The sequence below is a fragment of the Podarcis pityusensis genome (assembly GCF_964106645.2).
Source record: "Podarcis pityusensis genome assembly, chromosome: 3".
NCBI lineage: Eukaryota > Metazoa > Chordata > Lepidosauria > Squamata > Lacertidae > Podarcis > Podarcis pityusensis.
In genome coordinates this window covers 76,312,881-76,334,420 of record NC_138026.1, presented here as the reverse complement: position 1 = coordinate 76,334,420, position 21,540 = coordinate 76,312,881, and the positions used below count along the sequence as shown (strand labels likewise).

Below are 21,540 nucleotides of genomic sequence, written 5' to 3'. Positions count from 1 at the left end.
ACATGATCTACTCATTGCATGGATTATTTCAGCCTACGGTCAGACACTTAATATTAACCACATCCCCACTTGCATCTCACATGTGCCCACCTGGTCTCCAGAGCTTCAGCATTTTGACAGAGCATTTGAATTATGAGTTTAGAAATCTTCTCATACAAATGTTCATAGAAAAAGGGGTTGAATAAGTCAAAGAAATACTACTACTGTTAATACTGTGGCCACAATCTAGTAAGGTTTGGGTGCACTTAAACCATTGCCATTACAATCTCTGGGCAGGACAAAAAATATTTTGTGATCTTTATGTAATATTGACCATTTCAAGAAAAACAAGGTTACAAAGAATATGGCATCTATCCCTGAAATGACCGCCACACTGTCTACAGCAGATAAGGTTAAACATTAAAATAAGCTCCCTAACTTTTAGAGTAGTTTCACCATGTAACAAATTGTTTTGGAACCCCAGGGGCCTCCCTTCTTTGGAAGTTCAAAAGGACGCATGAGACAGCCATCAGACAAACATGCAATATTCTTTAAGGACAGGTTGGATATTGTGAAGGTGATGAAGCTGGGCAAAGATATAACTTGCAGTTCTCCGTCATATGCCTGAACTGACAGAGCTCAATTTTGTCCACCTGCCTTTGCCCTCCATTTCAATTTACACCTGTCAGCTTGGCTTCTGATTAGTTTCAGCAACACACAATACAATTCCCATTTATACGGGCAATTTTTCCGCAGAGTAATCTCCTCTCTTTCCTTTAATCTTCAGACTAGCATCAACATGTTGATGCCTTATGTTATTGCACTTTTGGCTTCAAAAGTGGATTTTTTTACACTGGCAGAAGCTAGAACTTATTACCATAAGCTGCAACGATGCTTGAAAATAAGAATTTCAGCATTGCACTGCCTAACTCTGTCCTGATGAAACAAACTCCATGTTATTTCACTGCCTTGAACTTATTACTAGCATCACAAACATTGGTTTCTGCCAGAACCTAGACAAGATAAACTCATGAGGGTTTGGACTGAACAATCTTGTCTAAATAACTTGCACCATAGTCCTAAACCATGGCCAGGAGCCAGGAGGCAGAGCGGACACATTTAAAGTCCCACTGGCTTGAGGTGGCCAGGGTAGATGGTAGGAATGGTGGGGGCTTTGTGCCATTCCCCCCCCCACATCAGCTGGATTGGCTTCCTTTCCCAGATGTTTAGCAGCCAGTTAGCATAGCTAACTCTGCTCCACCTCCATAACCCCACATTGTGGGGCTCTACATTGCCTACTGCTTAGCATCATGGGGTACAGCTGCCATTAGTACTAAGCATATTAGAAGTGCGCATTGACTTGTGATCTTTGGATAGCTATTTTTTCTTAAATATTTTTTCTTTTTGCCAAAATCCAGTGAGGATGTATTGTGAACAGAAACTTTGTCTTGCACAATCAAATAAGGTGGTCAGCGCTGCCAGTTCTGGTGATCTATTTGGCAGGAAATGGCAAGGGATTCTTGAGCACAGCAGTGAGTGTGCAGGCCTTCGAAGCCCTTAGATACGTCTGGTCAATTATGAAAACAAGCAGTTAAGACATCACACGAAAAGACAACTGGAGCCACACTTTTATTTATTCAACTTTGAAATGCTGATTAGCTAATATATAACACGGTATGGTATTCAGCTTGTCCATTATTAAGTTCTGTGCTTTAGTACTAATAATAATTGCAAATGAGCATACTCTTGAAAACAGAAAGTCTGAAATTAATTCAACTTGTCCCTGTTTTCCAGAATCGACTATCATTAGAATTTTGCTTAAAACCAGGCTTCCATGATACAGTATACTATGAAGGCCACAGCAGACAAGCTACTTACCAGCAGCCTCAGCGAGATGGGTGGGCTGGGCCTATTTAAAAAATAAGAATTTTAAAATTGCAGCCCTACAGACTTACCCTTCCACATTCATTTGGTCAAGAGTTAAGTCATTGTTTTCAGCGCCACAGTTCTGAGTTTTACTTCTCTATAAAGAGAAATCTGTTGATGAAAATACCTTTAAAATTTCACAGCCAAGTCAGTTAAATTCTGGAGATCTACAACATATGTACAGTATATAAATATATGCATTTATGTACACAAACGAAGGTTAAAACATTATAAACAGAACCAACTTAGGCTGTACAAAAATATCCGCTTGGATGAGAACATGCAAATACACTATGCTTCAAATCAAATTCAAAAAGCATCTCTGAGTTGTGTTTTCTCAAATATAAACTTCAGCTCGCATAGATTTTAAAGCAGATTTATCAAGAGAGTCAACTTTCCTAGTAAAGGTATAAAATCTATTAATAAACACTAGGTATTAACTAAACTCATATACAGTGCTTTTAGGTGATCAAGTTTCAAGTATTTTTCTTTTCTCACAGAAGTCTAGATACTTCAGCGCTCGGCTTGACTACTACTTTGATCAGATAGGACCATTTCTCTGAAACCACTTGACAATAAATGGTTTGAGACTCACAGCCTATGGGGTAAAATTAGAGCGAAAGGGGTGTCTGAGAGTGCTAATGAAGATGGCTTTCCCCTAAGCTGTGCCTACAAGTGCTGTATATGCTGGTGCTCATGGGTCCCTGATCCTATATCCACTGAAATCAGTTGCAAAAACACCCCTTTTGCTATTTATTTTTTAAGGCCAGGAGGAAAGCACCCAGTTTGATTTCTGACAGGAAGCAGGATACAGAATTCTTGCTCAGTAATGACGACTATAGTACACTTGAGGGTGAAATCAGATACATTCGAAGTGTGACTGGCATACAACAAATAATGAGTTCAAACCACTTCCCACCACACTTTAGAATATCTGTCTGCCTTTATCCTTACTGAGCCAGGCTTCGAAGGTATGCAGCTGAGCTTTAAAATAGCTGCAGAACTGATACAATGCACTTGCTCTGGATCTTTCCACTTTGGGGTGTGTGTGTGAGAGAGAGTACAGAGATAGCCCAGTGCGCATGAACCCAGTCATTTGGGAATCTCACTGAAGGAGACATGGCAAGAGACTATTCCTGTTTTCTGGGCTACAACAACAAACCCTTCCAACTCAATGCTTCGGTCCCCCATTCATGTTTCAAAACCAGAAGTTGCAAATGGCATCAGAAAGCTCCTATTTTGTCAATGAACCACAACATTATTTTCAGGGGGGCGGGAGGGGACTTAGGGCAGCAGTCTGGGGAAATGAGAACTGAATTGTTGTTTAAATCTAGAGTCCCCAATGTATGCTCCATGTACGCACCATTAATCCAGGGGTTCCCAAATGCACATTTCCCCCCAGCCAACATTCCCATAATGTTGTTCCAGCTAAAGAGAGCTTTATTTGCCTCATACACTTTAAAAATATTCCCAGCAATGAGTACTTGATAATATAGCATAGCCTTCTGCCTCTATAGTTTCATTAATGGTACTAGTTCTAACTGAAGGGATGTAAGTGCACGGTTGATATTGAAACGGAAGCCCTTGGTTAATTGTTTATGCAGCCGTCACAGTTAACTGCAGACTGTGGGGTCACAAAAGGTTCATTTATTTTCTGATCTTCCTTCAAAGAAGCCGCCTGGTCTGAAATTGAAGAGAAGGAGAGCTGGTCATGTTCTACTATGTGTACTCGGTCCTCTTCCTTGTCCTTCTTCACATAGAACATTTTCCTAAATTTTTTGAGCTCATGAAGTTCACAGAAAGTCTCTAAAACCACCAGCATTGCAATGAGGCCCAGCAGCAGGTAACCTAGGAAGAAATCGAAACAGTGTTTAAAATGTGAACTGGTAATACAGGTATGTCTGCTACAATGCTCCAAGTCAGAGAGGTCTCCAAAATGGAAAGGGCTCTATCTCTCCAGTTAGAACTACATTTCCACACAGGCTTTCGAGTATAAGAACTCTCAATGCAATTTACAAATAAAACTGTAAAAGTATAAAATACAGCTAATGAAACAGCAGTATAAAAAAAATTCGTCACCCACAATTAAAACCACAGCTTATAAAATATAAACCAGAAACGTTATTCAGTTATGAGCAAACGGGAATCTTTAGGTCTTTAAAACTCTTTTGAAAACAATGTGTGGCATTCCTTTAAATAGTTGCGCATGTGCAAGGATTACTGCCAATGCAACAGGACTTTCCTCCTTCTGTGCACCCCATGACACTCCCAAATCTTCTCAGATTTAGGGATAGGGCAGGGGGGGAAGGAGAATGTTTCATTGCACAAGGAAAAATCCTTCTGCTGGTGGAACCAGCAACTTAGCGCCATGTTGAATACAGCCCGGTAAGTCATTCTGCACCAGCTGAAGCTTCCAAAAAATCTTTATCTACAGTGTCATATGAATGCTACCAGATAGGAATGGCTTGTGCTTGAGTCACAAGCTATTACTAATTCCACATAGAGAGGTGCATCTTTAAATATCTATATGGCAGACACTTTGTAGCCCACTATGTCCTTACATGTGGCCCACAACATTGGTTTTTGTTTATAATGTAGTATATTTGCATCTTATTCTTTCTCCAAATCATTCAGAATGGTGTTTTGGATAACAGTTCCATAGCAAATAGGATTTGGGAGCACCTCTGAAACATGTGATTCCACACCTTAATAAAAAACATACTTAACAGGATTTTGATAGACATTTCAAAAATCCAATCTGGATTTTTCCATTTACTTTTGCTATATGAATGGCTGGACTCAATGGGACTGCTTTGCAAAAGTCACAAAAGAAACACCAAGAAACACAGCTCTAAAAACTATTCACCCTCTTACTTGTACCAATAATTTGCTACTCACATGTAATTCCTATTTTATACAGCTCTCTGAATTTTTGGTTGTAATCTTCTCCTGGAACATAGTCACCAAGGCCAATGGTGCTCAGCGAAATGAAGCAAAAGTAAAAAGATTCCAGGAAGTTCCAGTCATCTTCAAGGACAGAAAATATCGCTGCCGGGATGAAGAAAAAGCACGAGACAGTAACGAAGCCCAGAATCACCGCATGGATGATGGCAACTATCTGCTTAGAGAAGCCCCAGCGGACATGGAAATACAGCACAGGCCGCCTTGTTACATAGACAATAATGCGCTGCACCACTGCTGTCAGGAAAAGCAGTGTAAAGGGGATTCCAATGACTGAATAGATGATGCAGAAGGCTTTCCCTCCATCTGACAAAGGCACAGTGTGTCCATAACCTGTTAACATAGAAAGAGAGACGGGAGTGAGATTTGGAAAAACAGTCTGACCTGTGAACTGCTCGTTTTTCAGGAGGGGACTGATCACAGTGGAAGAGAATGATTTGCACCTGGAGCTCCTGACTGAGTGTGCTTTGTTCCACTCATGTACCAGAAAGGTTTGTGGATGTTTCTTCTTTTCATTCATTCACTAACCCCACCTCCGCTCAGTATAAATTGGCAATAAAAATGGCAATGACCTTTTGCCTAATTCAAAGGAAATGCAAAAATGGCATTTCACACTGTGAAAATGCTTTGTTGAAAAATGTTTTGAAAAATATATTGAATTTGCCATAGTGAAGGCTTCCTCAACCTCGGCCCTCCAGATGTTTTTGGCCTACAACTCCCATGATCCCTAGCTAGCAGGGCCATTGTCAGGGATGATGGGAATTGTAGTCTCAAAACATCTGGAGGGCCGAGGTTGAGGAAGCCTGATCTAGTGTCACATTTGTATAATGTACTTAAAACGCACTTAAAACGTAATATTTGCTCACGAGATGGTGTTCCTCCATTTCACTTAGAGGCACTAACCAGACAGGCAGCAGGCTACAGGGCTGAAGGGCAGGTGTCATGAAACCCAGCTTTGCACCCTGGCACCTGGCACCTCAGGCAAATACCTCACTTTGCCTAATGACAGAGCTGCCAAACACAATTTCCTCTTCCTTTCTCTTCCATTATTCACCCCACCCACTTTTCCTCACACTATTTTTCTGCATGTCAGGCATGAAGCTCTATAAGAAGCAACTTCTTATACACCAGCATCAAATTATTCCTGTGTGTTTGGGGTCTCAGGTTGAGATTTTGACCCAATATATATTTGCAAAGGCAGAAATAATTGGAGCATTAGCTTGCAAGACCTCTTAAGACATATACAGAAACACACAAGCACCCCCCCAGCACAATTTCTTGACTATCTGAAGGATGCAAGTTCCCACACTATGTTCTGAGTGCTAAGGCCAAAACATTTGCTATCCCTATAGACTCAGCAGACTAGTAGACTGCAATTCGTGTTCCATTTAAGTGTCTTGTAATTTTCATGTGAGTTGTAAGAAGTTATTACTATGCTTGGTGATATTTGGCTTTGAACACGAATCAAAGCTATCATTCTCTTTGTAACAATGAAATTTCAAGGATTATTCTCCTTTGAAGTTGAATTAATTTGCAAAAAAAGAAAGAAAAAAGTTCCACCTGTATTGTTATAGATCCCTCAGGTATCACAAGCTCTGGAGAGCACAGGCAAGATCGTGCTTGCTCTCACCGGGTGGCAAGACTCTGACCCAGGAGCAAGTTACTTCAGGCGTTAGTCTGTTCTTCTGTCTTGTTACATTAGATCAATCTAACAAAATCCCCTCTCAAATGTGACTCATTTCAACACGTATTTGAAGACTGCTTTTCAGCCCAGTTTCTAGCACACCAATAAGCATGCTAAACCTAATTTATGGCATTATTCCTCGGAGAGCCCATTAAATCAACGTTCAGGATAACTTTATATAGACCTGCTTTTTGTTGGCGTTTAGATAATCTGTTAGCCAGATAATTTAACATCCCCTAGGACTGATGAGTTTTTTTTCAGCCTCTTTGATTGTTTGGGCTCATTTTGCAAAGATTACAAATAGAAGGTTTTTTTAAAAACAACACTGTAATAAGTCATGAAGCCTGGAGAGGACTTAAGCTACTTGTTGTCCCTCACTCTAGGCCTATCTCTCAGCAGATAAAATATTCCATGGGCCATCCATCCATCCATCCTGCAATACTGACACAACTGCTGTTTTGATGAACCGTACGGGAGCACAAGTTTTTCTCTCATAGAAGTGTGTAGCTTGTTACAGCTCTAAGCTGGATGCACATGAGATATACAAAATCATAAAATAGGGAGGAAATGAGTGTAATCTGTGAATAACACAAGAAGAAACCTGTTGCATTAGATCAAGAGTCCTCCTAGTTCATCTGTTTCGAATACTGGCCAGACAGATACTCCAGGGAAAATTACACACAGGGCTTGAAAGCAACAGTTCTCTCCCATTCTATGACCCTGGCATATCATATTCAGAGCAGAGATGGACTTATCAATCTGTTTCTGATTTGTGTTATTTCTGCATATGTTAATTCAGTGTCTTCCCACAATGAACTCCACTGAAGTTGTCATCTATGCATGCTTAACTGCACCTTCCATTATCTAACCGGGTAGAAGCTGATTTGGGGGAAAGTGCATAAAACAGGGGTATTTATCAAGAACCTACAGGATACAGACGGGTTGTGACCAATATTGTGTATACACAACTTTGATTGCTAGCTGTGGGAGCACACTGAACTGGAGTAAATGGCAATGTGTGCACCTGGGAAGTGTATGGAGTTTGCAGGATTGCTATCCCATTTCTCTCTCTCTTTGTGCTTCTATTGCTCCATCCCTCTGTGCATATTGAGGATTGTCTGCCCCCATTTCTAACTCCTCCCTAGAAAGATGGATTGGAAGGTACCAAGATTATGAGCAACATGAAATTATTCAGGATGGTGAAGCCCAAAGAGAGCCTTGATTGACCATAAAAAGATCTCTCCATAGCAAGTGAACTGGCAAGAAAATGACAAATGTGATTCAGTGTAATTGATTCAATTAAATGAGTTATCCAGTTAAGTGATATTTTCTGATCACACGCAGAGGGCTTCCTGCCCCTCCTCGCATGGATCCATCAGGTTCACAACTCCATCTATTCCTACGGTTTTGTTTTGTTTTTCAGTTTCTGCCTTCTGAGCTCTCCCCCACCCCCATTTCCATAGCTCAGCACAAGGATTTTCCCAAGGTTTTCTGGATGGAGCTGCCTCTTCTGCTGCCTACACACACACACACACACAGAGAGAGAGAGAGAGAGAGAGAGAGAGAGAGAGAGGAAGGCAGCATCTGGAGAGTTAGTTACATGAAATTAGGCCAGGGGCACACGTCCTCTCCCCCCCCCCCCATTTTAAATAGTAATTTTGATAAATGCAGTATTAAACTTCTGGCATATACATGTGTAAATGCCAGCTATAGCAGCAGAGGAAAATATATGTTCGTTTTTGTCCAATAAAGGACAAAATGACTAAGTGGAATAAAGGAATACTAGCTGAATCGTGATAAGAGTATGGTCCTTGCTTGCTTAATCTGCTCAGCTTGTACTATATACACAAGCTCAGCATGCAATGTCAACTCAAGCTGAACCATTAAACCATTGCAATTTGGGTGTAATTAACAAGCTCATAGGGACAACATGTGCTCCACTCACGAATAAGAAACTGAGGAAGGGAAGAAGCCACAAAATCACTCTGACCACAACAATTTCTTTAAGCAGACTAGATAAAAGGCAAAAAAAATTGAATTCTGCATCAACAAATGGTGTTCTGTGCTTTCTACTTAAAATCAGAGATAGTAAGCATGCTGATTTTTCAAACCTCATCTATAATTCCCAGCACGCTACCCCATCTGTCATGGTTAACTTTTGCTACCGTCAAGAAAAAGTATCAAAAGATATCAAAGTTTCTGAATCTTGTTTCCAGGCAACAGACTTTCAAATAACGAAACTACACCAAGACTAGTTAATATAACAATAGCAAACATACCCCCCGCCCCCCGTATCTGAGGAAGTGTGCATGCACATGAAAGCTTATACCAAGAACAAACTTAGTTGGTCTCTAAGGTGCTACTGGACAATTTTTATATATATTTTGACTGTGTCAGACCAACACGGCTACCTACCTGAATCTAGATACCCGCCACCCCAACAAAGTCAACTTGACCATCTACCAAATCTAGGGCAAAGTAATGCATTTCTATGTAATAAATGCCAACAAAGGACCGTATAGTTAAAGCTATGCTTTTCCCAATAGTGATGTATGGAAGTGAGAGCTGGACCATAAAGAATGCTGATCACCAAAGAATTGATGCTTTTGAATTATGGTGTTGGAGGAGACCCTTGAGAGTCCCCTGGACTGCAAGAAGATCAAACCTCTCCATTCTTAAGGAAATCAGCCCTGAGTGCTCACTGGAAGGACAGATCGTGAAGCTGAGGCACCAAAACTTTGGCCACCTCATAAGAAGAGAAGACTCCCTGGAAAAGACCCTGATGTTGGGAAAGATGGAGGGCACAAGGAGAAGGGGACGACAGAGGACGAGATGGTTGGACAGTGTTCTCGAAGCTACCAACTTGAGTTTAACCAAGCTGCGGGAGGCAGTGGAAGACAGGAGTGCCTGGCGTGATCTGGTCCATGGGGTCACAAAGAGTCGGACACGACTAAATGACTAAACAACAACAACAACAACTTAATAAAACCTAATAGCTAGGATGAAAGAAGCCAGAAAGTTAAACTTTGGGAAGTTTCTTTGAGCATTCTAACTAGAAAACTATCAATTTACTCAGCTGTCTGTTTACCCACTTGCTAGGCAACAGACAATCAAGAGCAGTTATTAGGGTGAGGCTCCAGCTAGTAATCTCTGGATGTTGCCAGGCACAGCTAAATTGATAAACAACTGCTAACTATCACCATATCTGGAAAGAGTGGTATCCAATGGCATCTGTCCACTGATGGAGAGAATCCAATAGAGGGAGGCATTTGGGGGCATACCTGCAACCCCTGCACTCTGGTGCAGATTTAAAGGGGTGGGGGGGTTGCAGGGGGAGAAGTAATTGCTAGAGGTTGCCTCTTTCCCTTCTTATGCTAACAAATATATTCCAGCAGCAGATGGACACTGCTGGATACCACCCATGGAGCATAAATGTGCTCTGGTGTGGGCTGGATGGGTAGTACTTCCAGTTTTCAGATGAACTGTTTATTTCAACCTGCAGTGTGCTTACCCGAAGGGCTCTGGGTGTGCAACAATATTTTATCCTAAAAATATTACAAGGAATCTTAATAAAAGTTACTAAATTGTACTCCAAAACCGAATTTAAAAAGAAAACTGCAAATAATTGTGGACTATGTTCTTGCACTGTGACTGATTAAATCTTAGTTGTGCCTCCTACAAAAATGTGAATGTGTTAATATTAAGCTATTAATTAGCAGCATTTATCTTGTCTGCAGAACAGAACATAAAAAGGAATATGGTAAGTCAAGTGTCTCTCTGAGGCAGAAAGATGCATTCAGTGCTTTTTCATTTTCTGTAGCAGCATTTACAAATGGGCATCAATTTTTAATACTCATCCTAATTAATCCAAGCTCTTGAAAAACACTGTTTATTCTTAGTGCACTGTGGCGATTGCCAGCTGTGGAGATAGCTACTGCTGAGTAAAGCACCTGTGCAGGATGGTGACTCAGCCTGAGAACAAATGTCAGTCGCAATTAATCCAGAACAGGCTTCTAAACACTGGTGCATGGCATCTGTCACTAGCATGCCAGCAGTATGATTTGGTCAACAGCAATTCATTGCCATCTACTAATCTCTCTCTCTCTCTCCGCCCCCCTCCCCCCCACAATCTACCAAGTAAGGAATAGGTTATGTATCTTGGGAAATTTATTTCTTCCTGTTAGATAAGCAGCCAAAATCCTGGAACACAGGAATATAGGAAGCTGCTTTGTATCAGATCAGACCATTAGTTCATCTAGCTCATTAATATCAACACTGACCATCAGCAGGACGCCCTGCCTGGAGACACCAGGAATTGAACTTGGGAACCTTTTGCATGCAGAGCATGTGTTTGGCCACTGAGCTATGACTCTTTCCTATGATCTGCAGAAAATAAACCTCATAAAAGTAGGGAGCGGGAAGAGGAACACAATTTTCTATTCTTCCTTTAATAAACCAGGAATACTTTAACTTTTGTGTTACAGAGAGGAAACATGCAAAACAAAAGCTGCTGCATTGACCAATATTGGCAAGCAACTTCCAACCAGGAATGGCAAATGAAAGATAAAGGTCAGAATCCTGCTCCATCTTTATACTCCTGTTGGACCAGGCCTTGGTAGGTTTCTCTGCTTGGGACAACTAGGTCTCATCTACAAAGGCTGCAGATATAGGCAGGGGTTGGGTTTTCAATACAAAATGAATAGGAATGGATGCCCAGGAGCAGGATGAAAGGTGGATACAAATGTGGGTACCTATTACAGTACATGAAGAATTAAGAGGCAGTGAATTGGCACCTTACAGTTCATGGGAGATAAACTCAGTGAAGTATCCATGGCTGAAAAAATTCCAAATGTTAAGAATGCACCATAGCAGAGAAAGGGAGATGCAGAAACTCGAGCACTTAGATTTCAGAATAGACAGATTGGTTCAGCATTTTGCAGATGTCAAGTACTACATCTTTTCAAAGATACTGCTTCATTTGAGAAGTATTAGCTCCAAAACTTGGTTGCAAAAATCCTTGTGCAATGACTGCAGTTTTTGGAATCTGACACCTAGCCAGCTAGAAAGTAGCAAGATCTATCTGCATTAATAGGAGGTTATACTACCTCCAAAGGCTCACGAAATGTTGTTCCATGCTTAAAATAATGTATTTTTTGAAATATAAAATTACATTTCCAGCAATCTACATACAACTGCATGCTTTAGGAATAAATTTATATTGGATATAATTCATGTGTAATTTCTCAGCGCAAGTGCTTAAGGACTTTGGCTTATTATCTGCTGTGTTTAGAAAGTAGGTGTAAGGAAACAGAAGCTCATCGAATTCCACAGAGCTTCCCATTAGATCCCAAGGTCCTCATTCTACTATTAGACATTACCTCATTTTTTGTCCTCTTGGGGTGTTTCCAGATGAGGTTTTAAACTCTGTAACTACCACTCTTTGTTCACTCACCTTTACGGGGCCACATGGCACCACCATCAGCAACTTTTTGCCTTTCTGTGTTTTCCTCATGTCCCCCCACCATTTCTTAAGATCATGGAAAACCCATTCACTTCTTTTTATGGAAACATAGAGGAATTTCTTTGATGTAGGGTTGAGAAATAGTATAAATGAGGGACAAGGAGTGAGCTAATGATTACTTGGTTCCTGATATCCCACTGTTCCTGTTTGCATTGTCTCTTTGCAATGGTCCTTCCTCTTTTATTTTTCAGTAGGGAATGGAGAAATCTGAGGTGCTTCTGGGGGAAGAGCAGCTAGGAGTCCCACGCCACCAACTCTCCCTTATGCCTCAAAATGCACCTCTGAATGAAAAACTGACATACCTTTTTATGTACAGAAATATTACAATATGTAAATCAATCAGAACTTACTGCTGGCAAGGGTTGTAGAAACAGAACAGAAAAATGCTCTAAACTGCACCCAAGGTGCAATGCAGGCAGTGTATGTGTTTGAGTTAACTGTCGGGAGGTCATGATACCAGGTCATGATACTTCCTAATCTGAATATTTTAACAAATGTTTGGTCATAGTTTTAATTTCAAGAAAACGAGTCAGTATTGCACATGACGCAGGCTTCCTAGCTGCAGTTTTAGCTACTTTGCTAACAGTCTGGACCTCTCCAGGCCTTTGAGGGGTCCTGGTTTCATTTGAACTGGGAATCATGGTTTACATTAACTGTAGCCAATTTAAATAAGCCAACTTCTGGATAGATAGCTGAGCGCTGGGAGAAATATGTAACAGGAAGAAAAGAAAACACACACCTACCACTCATGGCCACCTTGCAATGAAAAAATAAGCTCAAACTTATGTTTACTAAAATTCTAAAGAAATTTGAAAGCTCCCTGAAAATGGAGGAGAAAAGCAGAAGGCTCTTTCACTACTTGTCTTATTATGCAACCCTGTGCATGTCTACTGAATCCCAAGTGTGTTGTTTATTTATTTAAACAGTTTATATACCACTTAACAATTGTCTCCCAGTAATATACTGAAAATATAATGCAGAAAAAGGTAAACATTGGTTAAAATGATAAAACTAGATTTTAATTAAAATGCCTTTTGAAAGAAAAAAGTATTCAGCAGGTGCCGGAAGAACAACAGGGAAGGGTCCTATCTGACTTCAAATGGAAGGAAGTTCTGTAAAACGAAGCTCATAATACTGAGCCTACAGCTCATGGTTCATGGATATGAACCATGCACCGAAGCCGTGGGGGATCACTGACAGTGACTCCTTGGAAGCTCTCAGTGATCCAACAGGAATATAAGGGACCAAGCAGTCCTTGAGGTATTCTGGACTAAAATTGTTAAAGGCATAGTAAATTAATACAAGAATATAGAGCATTGTAGCCTAGGGCCAACGGAACTCAGTGGGGCTTACTTCTAAGTAGACATACATAGAATTATACTGTAAAATACAGTGGTGCCTATAATTAACATTTTACAGAAATAAATGAAGTGCTTACATATGAAATAGTTTGCTGCTAATTCTCTATTAATAGGCATCATCTATAAATGCATCTGCAATGAATATTTCATGTTGTTGTATAAAAATGCAAGCAGCGAAGAGAAGAAGCCCACAGACCTATGGTTGTGAAAGTCTGGGTTACAAAAACTTTGTTAGTCATAACAGAAATGGAAGCTTTGATTGTTTTCAACCAGGAGAAGTATTAGTAAAGCTATCTAAGAAGTGTCCACAAGAAACCGTGTAGGGAAGCTTATGAAAGCTGATTTCTTTATGACACAAATTCCTGCCATTGGTACATTTAGGCAGGCGAACTAGAATAGTAACTTTGGTGAACCTATCTGTAAGACTGTATCAGTCAACCTCAAGGGAGAAGATTATTGCAAAGGGTTGGATTAGATGTCCCTTGTGGTCCCTTCCAAATGTACAATTCTATGTGTCTATGGTGTGTTTCACCTTCTTCTCTTTCAAGGAGATAGAAAGGAACGAAATCCAGATTTTAATACAGCATGTTTCCACTCCCATGTTTAAAACACCACTGCTGTTATCAGATGTAGTGCAATGGAAATGTGAAATGCTTTCTAAGAAGTTGTTCCTTCATCATCACAGACGCTTGCCAAATATCACTCTGAAAGTCAACAGTTTCACTTGGGGCACTGTGATGTGTGAGTCAGTTTTTTAAAAGCACCTCATGTTTATGAAAAGAAACCTTGTTAAAATGTTTCAATGACTCACTTTCCTGCACATTTAATTAGCACTCAAATTCCACCCATACCTAAGCTGTGTTTCCCCCCTCGCCTTTCCTTTAAAGCATTAGTGTCAATACTACTAGTCTGCACAAAGGAGGATTATTTTTTAAAATAACAAATAACTGAAGTCGGTGATATTTTTACCACCCTGATGACAATTATTCTATTCAGTGGCCAATGCATTAGTCTGACAAATTGAAAAAGAAAAAGAGATGAGACATTACCAGCCCATAATCTATCCAAGCTATAACTAAATCAGCATCCCATGTGAGACAAAATGAGGTAGAGCCATCATCCTTTCCATAACTTGTCTGTAGAAAACACCTTCAATTCCTCTTGCTACACTAATTTGATTCTATGCTTTGTTGATGCCATACAAAAGAGCACAAAACTGATCTCCTATACCCTGATCCAGTCTTCCCCTCCCCAATTTAAATAGTTATGGGCTTCCCAGTCTGAAAACACTTCCTTGACACTTCTATGCTGCTTAAAAGCTGTTTCCCACATCTAAAGAGGCCATGGTAAGGCTACTGCTCCTGTGCAATATTGTTTTGCCAGCATCAGATAAAAGAGCCTTTTGCACTACCAGCATCGTGTGTCAGAACCTGAGTTTTCCTAGCTCAGTTTTTTAGTTCACTGTTTTTGGAGTACACTGTCACCAAGTCCAAAATATTATAGCATTGTCACCGTGTATTAAATGTGACAGACCTGGGACATTCCTTAGGCATACATAAACACATTTGCAGGGCTGCCCTACCCATGAAATGGGGAGAAGCAGAAGGTCCCACAAGGTTCCACCCTCATGCCAGCTGCCTTGCCACCTCCATCACTGGCAGAGCATCAATACTGATTTCCAGTGAGATCTCATGGAGAGATTGCTTGGATTTCTCTCGCTAGAAATCAATGCTGATCAATGCCAGCAGCAGACAGTGCTGGTGGAGGCGGGCAGTGTGGAGACAGTGCTGAAGGAGGTGAGTGACCCAGCGGGGGGGGGGTGGCGAGCAGGCAGCATGGCAGAGCAGCACTTTCTGTTTTGCCTCAAATGGCAAAACAGTACCACCCTTGCAACATTTGTAAATTTAAAACCCTTTTAAAAAAAACCCTAAAAAGGACATGTGAGCTTCCAGGGCAAAGATGTCAGTTGAGGGATGGAGAATACTGATTAGTGTGTTTGGAAAGGAAATTTGTCAGTTGAAGCCCCAAAGAGTTTATTCTGTAGAAAGTATCCTGTATAAGCACTACACAGGGATGTTTTCCTTCCTTACTGTCAAACCTCAAAGAGCCTCAAACCTGTGCCCTCCAGTGTTACATAGCACAACAGGGGAAGACTTCAGGAGGGCAGACAAAAAAATGTCTCTTTTCCTTTCTCCCTTCCTGAAACTCCCTCCCCTCTAGAGGTCTTAAAAACATGGTTCTTGTTTAAGATTGGCTGGATCTTGAAAATGAGCACTCCTCTTCTTAGGGGTTGGGCATACACTGCCACGTGTTACTTAAAAACAAGGTTCTTGTTTAGGATTGGTTGGAAACTTGAAAATGAGCACTCCTCTTCTTAGGGGTTGGGCATACACTGCCACAGGGACGCGGGTGGCGCTGTGGGTAAAAGCCTCAGCGCCTAGGACTTGCTGATCGCATGGTCGGCGGTTCGAATCCCCGCGGCGGGGTGCGCTCCCGTCGCTCGGTCCCAGCGCCTGCCAACCTAGCAGTTCGAAAGCACCCCCGGGTGCAAGTAGATAAATAGGGACCGCTTACTAGCGGGAGGGTAAACGGCATTCCGTGTGCTGCGCTGGCTCGCCAGATGCAGCTTGTCACACTGGCCACGTGACCCGGAAGTGTCTGCGGACAGCGCTGGCTCCCGGCCTCTAGAGTGAGATGAGCGCACAACCCTAGAGTCTGTCAAGACTGGCCCGTACGGGCAGGGGTACCTTTACCTTTACCTTTATACAGTGCCACGTGTTATTACAGGTTCTGCTTGTTCCATATGGCTGGGATCACATTTCCTGTTTTTCACAACATGTCAAAATATGCATCTGTCTTGTAACTTAACCCCTTAACAGCACCCCCGCATTGCATTATGATGTGGTGCTTGAACAACAACAAACTACAAACAAACAACAATTGAAGCTGCTTAAATTGTGAAGTGGTAACAAGCCTTTGATGTTCACTTAGAAAGCAATGGTAACGTTGAAAAAGTTTCAAGCAATGAATAGTGCCATTTGATAACAGCTATGTTGTGTGCAACCAAAAAGCAATCTTGCGAAGAGGACACATCATACTGTGGTAGTTTCCAGCAACCATAAATTAGCTTTGGGAAGAAACTGCAACTGCTTAAGCTTTACATACAGCAGGTGCAACTGATTCTTAAACTTGACCCATGCCATTCATGTTGCTCAGGTTACAGGACGTGATATGAGTCATGATGGGCAGAACTGCGGTGACCTTATGTCACGTTAAGCAGTTTTATCTCAGTGACTTCAACAGAACTGATAAGTGATTAACAAAGAATATTTGATCTCTGGAAAGAATCTGTATTCAGAACTTTAACAAAACCTAATTAGGCTGCTTAGGATGCAGGAGAAAACTGTAACAACATATATTTAGAGCACCGAAAACAGCTCACAGTAAAGTAGCTGCAGAGACAACAAGCTACCCCGATTGAGAGTGCATTGTGAATTAGTTATGGGTGTGCTTTTATCTCTTGACCGCACATGATGAGCAATCGGTTTTTCCATTGTAAGAGGAAATATAATACCCACTTCTCCCCATCAGGTCACCTTATTCAGAAAGCAAGAGAAACACAGTAGCAGACTTGCATTCTCTCAACAGCACTGTGATCTTTGAGGAGACTTGCAAAAACTTGTGCCCTCAATCTGCAGAAACAAAGCTTCTGAATTTTCCAGTTCTACCAGTTAAGAAGACTGAAAACATATAAACTAAGCATACTAGACCCCCTTCTCTGATGCTGGGAAACATTTATTTTTGCTAGGCTTCTCTTAGGCAGAATGTCATGAATGGCAAACTTGATACCAAGGCCATAATCTGATTTCAGAGAACATTGAAGTTTAAATGGAAATCAGGAACCAAAGGTAAGGGGGAAAGTTGCATCGTCATTTTGAAAACTCATGTTTATGAAATAAAGAGAGAGAACTGATGGTCTATGCTTTTTAAGTCATTCAAGTGATACCTTAGAAACAGGCACACAAACTCTAGAGGGCTAACACTCTTGAGGGCCCCCTCAAAATCTTTGTTGGAAAGGCACTGGGCCCCCTCAATGTTGAGGAGCCTGGCACACATCACACACACACACATGCCATCACACACACATGCCATCACACACGATGCAGATTCAGCAGCCGGCTCCTCTGGAGCACTCAGCCTCCTCTAGACGATGCGTGGCATTACGCACACACAACGTGCACCGGTCCCCTTCAATCTTGGGGGCAACCTGGCCCCTCTGCTCAGAAAACTGATCCAGAGCCTATTGACTGCCCTGAAATAAGAGAAAACCATTTTATTGTGCATGTATAACCATGGTTCTCAACTCTTTAAAAAGTGATGCCCTTATTGCTACTTTTCTGCCCAGATAGATAACCATGCCATGGTTGTACATATGAGGGTAAAGCATCCATCAAGTTGTCCTGACAGAATGGAACCTGTTCCACAACTCTTTCTAGCAATTATTCCTAAATTCAGTTCAACCTACAACTTTCATCCAACCATTATTAAAATAAATACTGTAGAGTTGCAATCTGATGCACACTAATCTGTGAGTAAGCCACAATGAACACAGCAGGACTTGATTAAATGTGCACAGGATAGCACTGAATTCTTTCCTAATACTGTTTAACCTCCCCCTAAACTGTTTGTATGTCAGTGGGAATAAGTTTCACTAAATCAGACTATGCTATACATCTTTTATAGCATTTCAAGGTTGCAACTGGTAGCTCTAGTTTATATTTGTTTATATTACATCAGAGAAGCAGATAGAAAAGGTCTAGTAACATGGTTGCCAAGTTTCATCAAGGGGGTCCTTTGTTCAAAGTCCAGCTCCACCTGTGTAACAGACTGTTGAGAAGACACACACGCTACAAGATACAAGACTCAAATATTCACCCATCAATTAGCCCTAGGTTTTCCTCTCTAATTTCTGAAAGCTGTATTGACATGACACTGCAACATGCTTATTTTTCTGACTGAACATGCAGCTCAAAGGCTTGCTTCAGAAATGTTAAACTCTGGTTAATTAGAAACCTATAACCTACTTCTTGGCCCTGTTCTGTATGGGAACCAAAGCAGCTCCATAAAGTTACTTTTACAAATAATGCTCATTTTTTTCCTGGAATGCATTATTTGTTAATGTGGCTCAGAAAGCTGAAGAGATTATAAAGTTTCAAACTGATGTACGTTCTTACCAATGCATTTTTTATTCTTGAATTACAGATGCAGGAAGTGTACAGACCTTTACACCATCTGAGAACTTACTGCAAGCATGTCTGCTCTGAGGTAAGCTCTCGGTGGTCACTTTCTGGTGTGTTTAGGACTGCAGCCAAAAAGCAGCTTTGAGTGTTTTCAATGTACATTTTAGGCAACGTAAGCATCACATCCATATTACTGCTGAGCTTTTTTCTTTTAAGGTCATGTGCGAAAAGGCCCTTTGAGTGCTTCTTACACCATCTTCACATTTGTGTACATTGTCAGGGTTGGGTAAAACAGCCATTTTAAAATTGAACAACCAGTCCAGCCACAATTGGCTCTACTCACCTATTTAAGTAAATATCAAATATAAACATCATAAAAGAATCCGCCCTAGGACTCTACCCTGTGCTGTTATATATATGTGTGTGTGTGTGTGTGTGTGTGTGTGTGTGTGAGGTTCTGCAGCCACATGCATGACCAATAGCCACATAAAGTGCCAGGGACGCCTGAACTTTTAAACCACGGGAGGGGGCAGAGTGGACAGCCTGTGGTTCCTTGGTGATGATGGATGGGCACTTTTCAGTTTCTATTATTTTTCTTATCGCTTCGACGACTTCGCCCAGACATGGTCCAGAGATCGGCTTCAGGAGCTCTCGGGAGCCTTGGCGCAGACGAAGCCTCGCTCCCTTCTGCAGCGCCCTGGACCCGGCGGGAGTCCCGCACGCAGAGCGCGAAGGCAATGCGGCGGGATGGAAAGGGCGGCAAGCGGGGCTTCCGAGAGCCTCTGGAGAAGGACGCGCGCGGAGGGAGAGGAGGAGGGAGGTGTGTGGAGAGAAGGGGCTGCTCGTCGAGCGAGCGGCGCCTGGAAACCGGCCTCGGCCCTGGGGGGAAGCCATTGGTCCCTCAGGGTGGCCTCTGGGAGGGCGAGGGAGAGGCACTCGCTCCTCGGTTCCGGGGTTCACTGACTCCCTGTGAGGCCCCCCGACTGGAGCTGTGAGGGAGAAAGAGGAGCGGGGGGGGGGCGGAGGCGGGAGACGCGCGGCAAGGCCTGGTCCCGCGTGGCGCTCGGCGCCCTCCTCCTTACCCGTGGTGGAGAGGACGGTGCTGGCGAAGAAGAGGGCCGAGGTGAAGTCCCAGTTCCAGTTGCCGGAAGCGTTGCTCAGCACCGACACGCCGTAGTTGCTGGCCTCCAGGACTCGCGCCAGGAAGCTCTCGAGCTGCTGCTCGGAGAGGCACTCGTGCTCCTCCACGAAGCGCCGCTTCAGCTTGCGCAGCTCCTGGCGCAGCAGGTCCTCGTAGGGCAGCTCCACCGACGAGAAGACCACGGCGCCGAAGACCAGGTAGAGCGCGTAGCCCAGCACCAGCAAGCCGAAGCACCAGGCCGAGCGGTGCCTCTCCACCAGCCGCACGCACGAGCTGCCGGCCAGCGACTGCAGCATCTTCCCCCGCCAGCGCCTCGCGCTCGCACCCGGCGCCAGCCCGCCGCCGCCGCTGCTGCCGCCGCCTGCCCTCAGCACTCGCGAGGCTCCGGTCCCTGAGGGAGGGAAGGAAGGCGCGGGAAGCTCGGCGCCCTTTTGACGCGCGCGGAGGAGAGGAAGCGGGACGCCCGGGGCGGGCGACGGGGTGGGGAATGAGCACCGGCTCGGCCCCTACGCGCGTCCCCTGCCTGGAGGCTCAAGCTCCGCCACTCATTCAAACGAGCCCTTCTCCGGGCGTCTGGCAGCGGGGTTTCGCTTCGTTCTTTTCCTGTTTCCTCCTTTCGGTGACTTTCCGTTTCAAAAGCTCAGATGATGTGGCGCTCACGTGGTTTCCCGGCTCAGGTAACCGGGAACGGGTCGCGCGTCAGCTGCTGAACTGGTTCCAGCTGGGCAGCTCACTAAAGTGAGTGGGGAGGAGAGAAAAAAAAGGAAACACGCATACCTATAGATTCTTTCTCTCTCTCAAAATAAATAACACATCTGGATATCTGGAATGGCCCACACTCTCACGTACCTACCCGTATTCAATCTCTTTCTCTTTCTGCAAGCAAAGGGCACACCAGGAATGACCATGGGGAGCGGGGAGAGATGGTAAAGTTCATTTTCATTGTTATTCCACCATAAGTGTTCATTTGTTCTGCCATTTCATCCCGCGGTTTTGCTGTTCTGAATATAGACCTCACTGCTGGGCTCTGCTCAGTGCCATTGCTTTTCAGGACTGGTACTGGCAGTAGCATCTCCATCTCTTTGCAGCAGGAAGACAGGACTGGTGGCGGCGGTGGCAGCACAGTCCCTCATAGAATCATAGAACTGTTGAGTTGGAAGGGACTGTGAGCGTCATCTAGTCCAACCTCCTGCAATGTCATGGAGAAGACCTCTCTGGAACCAGAAGCTTGTGGCAGCTACCACAAGGCAGTGGTGGAGCAAGGCAGGAGTGGTCCGCCCCAGGTGTCATCCTTGAGGGGGGGTGACATCACCAAAGGCAGCGCCCCCGGGACGCGCACTGCAACCAGCGCACCCCACTGGGACGTGCATCACCGCCCCCCCGGTGGGCGGCTAGCCCCGCCCCGGTGGGCCGCTCCATGTGCCGGAGCAGCTAGCTCCACCTTTGCCACAAGGTGCTTGAGAAGGAGGTAGTCAGCTTCAGGCATGCTTGTTGTTGTTGTTTAGTCGTGTCCGACTCTTCGTGACCCCATGGACCAGAGCACGCCAGGCACTCCTGTCTTCCACTGCCTCCTGCAGTTTGGTCAAACTCATGTTGGTAGCTTCGAGAACGCTGTCCACATTCAGTTATTCAGACCCATTTCAATCTGGCACCAGGCCTGGGGTTGGCCTTCAAACAGTTTCTTTGGTCACCCTGCTTGATTGAGAGAAAGGCAAGTGGAGTGCAAC

General features: G+C 43.4%; 1 protein-coding gene across 1 annotated transcript; it reads right to left on the bottom strand.

The window, feature by feature from the left end:
- Positions 1–1,595: 1,595 nt before the first annotated feature.
- KCNK1 (potassium two pore domain channel subfamily K member 1) lies at positions 1,596–21,138 on the bottom strand. The gene is made up of 3 exons (XM_080998710.1): positions 19,755–21,138; positions 4,804–5,199; positions 1,596–3,753 (listed from the first exon to the last, which is right to left on the bottom strand). The coding sequence occupies exons 1-3, from the start codon at positions 20,107–20,109 to the stop codon at positions 3,494–3,496; spliced, it is 1,011 nt and encodes a 336-aa protein (XP_080854836.1). The 5' UTR covers positions 20,110–21,138; the 3' UTR covers positions 1,596–3,493.
- Between the last annotated feature and the right edge of the window lie 402 nt (positions 21,139–21,540).